The sequence below is a fragment of the Cyprinus carpio genome, chromosome B8 (assembly GCF_018340385.1).
Source record: "Cyprinus carpio isolate SPL01 chromosome B8, ASM1834038v1, whole genome shotgun sequence".
Taxonomy (NCBI): Eukaryota; Metazoa; Chordata; class Actinopteri; order Cypriniformes; family Cyprinidae; genus Cyprinus; species Cyprinus carpio.
In genome coordinates, this window is record NC_056604.1 from 13,908,170 (window position 1) to 13,915,381 (window position 7,212).

General features: G+C 38.5%; 1 protein-coding gene across 1 annotated transcript; it reads right to left on the reverse strand.

Moving 5' to 3' along the window:
* Positions 1-74: 74 nt before the first annotated feature.
* Positions 75-6,933, reverse strand: LOC109094542 (leiomodin-1-like). The gene is made up of 3 exons (XM_042729865.1): positions 6,407-6,933; positions 2,684-4,405; positions 75-558 (listed from the first exon to the last, which is right to left on the reverse strand). The coding sequence occupies exons 1-3, from the start codon at positions 6,665-6,667 to the stop codon at positions 532-534; spliced, it is 2,010 nt and encodes a 669-aa protein (XP_042585799.1). The 5' UTR covers positions 6,668-6,933; the 3' UTR covers positions 75-531.
* Positions 6,934-7,212: the final 279 nt, after the last annotated feature.

Genomic DNA, 7,212 nt, shown 5'->3' on the forward strand with positions numbered 1-7,212 from the left:
CACAAACACATAAACACATTCGCATAAACACAAACACAATAACAAAAACAATAAACCAAATAAAAATAAACACAAACACATAAACACATTTGCATAAACACAAACACATTCACTACACCAAATACACAAAATAATGTTATTTTTAGCAACATCATATGACCCCTTTAAGAGGTTTATTGCATTCTAGACAGATTAATGATTAGTACTGCTTCAAGACAGTTGTGAGAATATTATAAAGTATGTTAAAGTCGAGAACAAATAGTCAAAATGTATCTGATTTATTTGACAAATATTTCTCTGAGGAAACTTAAACCCCAACAGACGCTCCTCACAGCTTGAATGTTGACTGGTTAGCTGTCAGTCCTGGAAAAATCACACTGTGTCCCACTCCCACCTCAAATGTTTAGATTTCAAATAATCCAAACTGGCTGTATTTTGGAGCGTCTAAGCCAGTTACGGAAGAATCTCATCTTGAGTGATTCAGTGACTGCAGGGGAATCTGAAGGTAGAAGCACATACACTGGACAGATGCTATCTCAACCGCTTAGGGATCTCAACCTGAGAGGAAGATTGAAATGAAGATTAAGCATTTATAATATTAAAATATTATATGATACAAGATTACGTAACTTTTTTTAGAGTGTAAAAATCCATTTTACAAGCCATCTCTTTACTGTACCCATATAGTCTTTGATAATTTGTATTTTTAATTATAATATTGAATATATTTTAGATTTTGTAAGAAATTACATATATGCTTCATGTCACTTCATATCTGTTCACAGAGAAAAGCATCACTGGCTTTGTATAGCATGATGGTGAAAGTATGTTGCCACAATGAACAAGAAAAATTGACCATGGATTATTTAAAATGGCAAAACTCTGGGGAATAACCATTTGTAAAAACAACAAAAGTACAAAAAAAAAACTTTTTTGGTCATGTACTGTATCCATGTGCACACCAGAGCCTCAAACCACATTCATCCATGCAGAGAAGCAGATCCAAAGCAAAATTAAAACAGTGGGTCTCATCAGTAGTAATTGTGTGGATTATTAATGCTTATATGCACAGGAGAACTTCTCACTAAAATTTTCTTCCTAAGTCACAACATGTATCCACATGGATTTGTTTGGTCACACTTTATTTTAAGATCCAATTCTCATTATTAACAAACCATTATTTACATACATACATACAAACTACAACAATAGCCTTAATAAACTCCTAATTTGCTGCTTATTTTCAGTTAGTAAGGTAGTTGTTAAATGTAGGTATTGGGTAGGATTAGGGATGTATATGGTCATGCAGAATATGTGCTTTAATAAACAGCCAATATGTTAATAATAAGCATACTAATATATAGTTAATAGTAAGAACTGGTCCCTATACTAACCTTGAACAGTGCTTTTAACCTTGATCTAATGCAAATGAAGCTGAACTATTGTAAATGCATGACTGTGTGCCTGAGGTTTGTAATTTGCATTAAAAACATCTCCATATCGCTTTCCTTTACAGCCTTTATTCAGTCTCTGTCAACGTTAGACGTTCTCTAATGAGGGCTCTCGAGCAATACCAAGTGCAAGTGTGTCATCTTCAAACCACTTTAAACACAATAAACAACTTTTTACACACTCAAATTACAGGCTCAGCCAACTGTACATATTTGTATCTGCGTTTTCTGCAGAGAAACCTCTGCATATAACCAACATACTTTATTTCTAAAAGTATTAATTTAAGGTTATGTGATTTTTGTATATGTGTGATTTCAGTTGTTTCTATTAATTATAATCACATACTTAACTTAGGATAAATTGTAGTACAAAACTTACTGATGAGTCATGATTTGTTTGTGGAAATATTTTCACTCACAAGTACGCACAGTAATACCGAGGCTACATCCGAAATCGCATACTTCCCTAGAAAGGAGTAATGTGTCCAAATTTGTAGAATTCAGAATGCAAAAAGTACCTGTGTGATCTATTACTTACGCCACGATTCTAAAGTGTGGATCCATTTGACACTTTAATATCCTTAATATCCCATGAGGCCACGGGCGATGATTTTTAACGGTCTCTAACTGATACACTGAAAAACCCTAATAAGTTGACTCAACTTAACTGAGTAAACTTGTTCCCTCAATTTAAGTAAAGAGTGTCCTAAAACGTACCTCAAACTGGTAAATGAAGATTTTAAGATCTTGAAAGATCTGTTTATTTTTTTTGTTTTGTTTTTTTACAGACAAAATGAAGAGAGACCCGTTTTTTGCAATTGCCAATCTGCAATAGTTCTCTTGTTGCCAGGCAGAACTGCCTGAACGGCCAATCACATTAAATAAAGACCAGGGTGAGCTGTTTTAATAAATTAGGATTTTGAGTTAACTACACTTGAAATCTTACGTTTGCATATTTTGTAGGCAAACAAGTTACATGAACTTAAATTTTGATTTATGGGCCCAAAACTTTCAATTACTTAACAATTTCAAGTAATGTTTAGTCAAGTAAAGACAACATTTGGGTTTACAGAGTGTAGAGCACCAAACATTATAAAAGTGTAACTTGCATTAAAATATCTTAGGAATATAATGCTGTAAAAAGAAGCCTACACATCTTCTATGGAGATGGTGAAGTTTAAATGTTTGGTCATGTACTGGCATGTGTAGTAATGACGTGATTTCTGTGTCACCTTTTTGAGAGCGTTCATGCTGCAGTTTCTGATAGAGTCCAGTAGCTGATCTCTGGAGCTGCTGTCCGTCTGTCGGACAGCTGCACTGCCGTCTGGTTTCCTCTGAGAGATCGGGGTCAGCGACCTCCTCAGGGCCTGAACATCTAACGCTGGGCCAGGAGGGGGTGGAGGAGGAGCTTGTCGACTTCCTGTTGCCCCTTCTTTCTTCCCTGTTACCTCAGATGGGAGGGGTCTAGTCGGTGACTTTGTGGGAGGAGCTTTTGGAGTTTCCCGAGCAGAAGTGAATTTTGAGAGGGCAGCAAATTTAGAGTCGTTCTTATGAGTGTTGATGGACGATGTTGTTGGCTTATTCTTCTCAGGTGAGCTCTTATCTTCACGTGGCCTGGACTTAGTCTCCTGTCTGGTGAGTTTTTGCGCTTCTAGCCGTTGCTGCCTCTTCCTGTCCATGTTTCGGCTCAAGATGTTTGTCATGGTCATCCTGGGCCCGGCCAGCTCAAAGTGATATCCCAGCTTCAGCAGTGAAGAGTTGTCCCGTAAGACTTTGGCCATCTCCATTTCCGTCTTCCCTCCGCAGATGTGTCTCTGGTTATGAAACCTCAGCTCCATAAGCGTGCTGTTGTGCTGAAGAGAGTTGATGATGGCCAGGATACCTTTGCCTGTCAAATGATTCGAGTCGAGGTTGATGCTGGTTAGGGTGGAATTATCTCGTAGGGTTCCAGCGATGGCAAACGCAACATGATCGTCCGCTCTCGTGTTTGCAAGGCAGAAGGTTTTGATGTGAGTGTTGCTGCGAAGACCCTCTGCAAACTGTATCAGGGTGTCATTCTTAATGGCATCTGAATTATTGACGTTGAGCTCTGTTAGTTCAGGGTCATCGCTGCGAACCTGCTCCAGAAGGTCATCAAACATGCTGGAGCCAGTGTCGCTGTCCACATCTTCACTAAAAGACTCATCCTCCTCAGCTGTAACAGAACGGTCATCCGTGCCATAAGAGTTCAATGAGGTTTTATGGCTGGAAATGGTAGATATTTTCACCTCGTTGTTTTCTGATTGTTTCACTTCTTCCTTTTCCCTCTCTTTCTGTCCTCTGGTTGTATCTCTCTGTGAATGATGTTTCTCATCCTCCTCTACTCTATCTCTTCTTCTGCTTCTCTCTTCTATATTTCTAGATCTGCTTTTCTTTTCCTCTGTTTCTACATCTTTACGGTTTACTCTTCCTTCTGCTCTGTTGTTCTCTGGATCTTCTATGGTTTTATTTCGGCTTTCATATTGTTTCTTGACATGTGCCTTATTGTCTTTTACTTTTAGGTCTTCGGTGTCTTGTAGTTTGGAGACAAACCCTCGTATTTTGGAGTTTTCACTCACTTTTTTCTCCTCATTTCTCCCTCTTTCTTTCTTATCATCTTTTTTCTCTTGCAGTTTAGATATGAGGTCTAGAGTATGGCTGCTTCCTCTTTCTTTGCTAGAAAGCTCCTTTCCACTTTCTGTCTTGTTACCTGTTTTCTCGCTTTCTCGCTTCTCCTCCTCCCTTTTCTTCTCTTTGCCTTTTTCGTCTTCATCAGATAAATTTTTAGAGTCATCCTCCCTTTTTCTTGCTCTCTCCTGATCTTTTTCGCTCTCAGAATTTCTGCTTTCTGTGTCGGGGGGATCACCACTCTGTGACCTGGAAAACTCTCTGCTCCTCATCCGGCGGAGTCGATCTCTCCTTCTGCCATCCCCTCCCCAAACATTAAACACAAAATACATTATTCACCACAGCACATTAAATCTGAGAAGCTGTTTGTCTTTTTGTCTCTTCAAAATATCTGATTTTGGCTAATTGTTATCTGACTCTTTACATCTTAATCACCGCGTTCGCATTCTATATAAGTTTCAATTTGCTTTCATTTGGGTGTAATTACTGATAAATATCAACATCACCGTTAAATCTGTGGGGGCATCAAACAAACTAAACTTATCTAGAATAATTACAGAGCCAATGGCTGGACTGAGTGAGTTATTTTTAGTGGTCATTAAAAGGGAAAGAACGTACTGTGCAGATTTGTGAGCTATTGTTTAAAGAAGTCTTAAAACTCTCAGATGTGCCCTTATAAGGCAGCAAAGGGAGGAACATTCAAGTCAGGAATTCTGTCCTTGACGGTTTCAAAGCCTCACTGAGACCAAGCTTGAAGTAAACACATTCACAAGTCGCTGAAATGCATCGCTCTTAACCACTGACTACTGAAAAATAACCAGAACATCAATTTTATTCTCACAGCTGTTTTACTGAATACATGTGGAAGTGACTATCCAGTTAGCATATTCATGCCAATGACACAGCTGAACAAACTTCACAGCAGGATATCAGTAAGATCAGAAAGATGATCTTTACAATTCTGGATCGATCAAAAATTAAATACATACAGGGAACCACATTTATCGAGAGCACAGTGTTACTTAGTAACTTGTGAGATTCCTCTGAGATTGTGTGTGTGTGTTCTGTTGCCGGCTGAATGTGTTTCAAATGAACACTTCAGTTTCTCAGTAGAGTTTAAAAGTAGTTTGTGGGCCCTTGAGTGCGTCTCACATTACTAGTGCTTCATTAGCACCTGTTTAATCACATAAAACACAACTAGCACTGTCCAAAAACACAAGGAATACCATCCCAGAAGGACCAGACATCTGTTCTGCTCTATTACTCTAGAAAATATTCATTTTTATGGCTTGCTCTTAGAAAATCATATTAAGGTGGACCCAAATGTGAATGAATACAGCAACTTCGATGTTAAAGGTTAGTTTTGCATAGAGTGCCAACTACAAATAGCCATCACCCTAGAACCACCAAAAGGAGAGAGAATGTTTATACCAGACAACAATAAACTAAATGTTTATAAAGACACTAAGCTGTAAAGAATAATAACTTGCTCAGGATTTTCACCCAAGATAAGTTTATACTGTTTCCAAACAAAAGAGCATAAAAATTTAATGCTTTGAGAAATCTAACTATGCTCTGAAATAACTTCTTCTTATCAGAAATGTTTTGGAGATTTGTTGTTGGAAAAAAAGATTTGATTCACACTTGGAAGTACAAAGTGATTTAAATATGCAGCACAGTCAAACACTCCAAAGCAAAGCAAACTTCATCACCAACAGATGATGGCAACATTAGGCCATTACGGTCCCTTAGGGTCCCTCAGTGGGCCATGTGTGTGCAGCAAAATGGGTGTTGATACATGAGACCATGACAGTCAGGCATGTAGGCCATACTGATTAACAGGGATCTCAGTGCTAAATCAGCCAATCACAGATCCACAAATATGTCACACTATGATCTTCAACAGTTAGAGACTGAATTACAGATGTTTTTCATTCTTCATTCTCCCTGCATGCAACTGGCAACATACAAAAATCAATCCATCTGTTAATGCATTTTGGATTAATTGAAACATTGAAAATATCCTGTGGTGAAGTTTAAAACTAGTCAAATTATTAAGAAACCTGTAGCGTTATTCTGTATAAGAAATGTATCGTTACTGTAGTAGTAGTAGTAGTAATAATAATAATAATAATTATTAGTATTATTACCAATAAACAAAGAAAATAATTGCGTGAACTAAAGTAAAATAAAAACAACAACCATTTTATATATAATATTTACATTTAACTATAAATGTAATTGTAATTATACTTCTATAAATAATAATAATAATTTTACATAATTATTATTATTATTATTAGCATCACCTCTGCGCTCAGCTCTCTCCGGATCAGTTTCTTGGTCTCCCGCTCACAGTAGTCCAGCATAGCCTCTCTGTCATATCCTCTGGACGGTAGTTTGTCCGTCTGGTTCCGCTGGCGGAGTCCCACCGGTACACTCGGGTCTGGGTCGATGTAAACGAGCTCCCGCACGAGCTCTTCCACCTCCTCCTGCGAGAGCGTCTCGAGCAGCAGCTCCGTGTCCGACTCCTCGCTCCCCTGACTCTCCGAGACCTTTCGTCTGGACATTTTCTTTGGAAATATTTAATGTTGAATGGCCGAGTATAATGTTTTAGTCTGCGGGAAAGCAGCCGACTCTAAAGAGTATCTATGATGAAATCTATGATAAAAGGGGTGCAGAGGGTCTCACGCTTAGAGCTCCTTTCACGAGCTCCAGCTCCAGCTCGTGCGCCAAGCAACTGCAGTCACAGCTGGGTGACCGCGTGCAGCCTGCGCACACGCACAAAATAATGCGCGAGAGCGGAGAGCGTCTGTCTGTCAGACAGATGGACTGTGTCCGCATTTTTACCCCAGTGGTCTACAGTGGTCATTTTCTTAAACGTTTGTAAGAATTGTGTCATATTTCTTTCACTTTCCATAAACCAGGCATGACAGAAATCACAAAAGTTCTGATTCATCTTTGTCCGTTTCCTTTTCTCTAACTTATGAGTGGTTTATAAGTTTATAGTTTTGAAAGTTAGGCAAATAGAATCAGTTCTAGAGTGTTAGCAATGGAGAAATGTGATGCTAATGAGACTTTGACGCTAACAGCCGATCGGCCTACAAATTGACGT

What these genes read in the sequence shown, in the direction of transcription:
- LOC109094542 (XM_042729865.1), bottom strand. Translation starts at nt 6,667, where the DNA reads ATGTCCAGACGAAAGGTCTCGGAGAGTCAGGGGAGCGAGGAGTCGGAC. An exon ending in GGAGAGAGCTGAGCGCAGAG is followed by an intron (nt 4,406 to 6,406) that starts GTGATGCTAATA and finishes TTTAATGTTTGG; the next exon opens with GGAGGGGATGGCAGAAGGAG. An exon ending in GCATGAACGCTCTCAAAAAG is followed by an intron (nt 559 to 2,683) that starts GTGACACAGAAA and finishes TCTTCCTCTCAG; the next exon opens with GTTGAGATCCCTAAGCGGTT.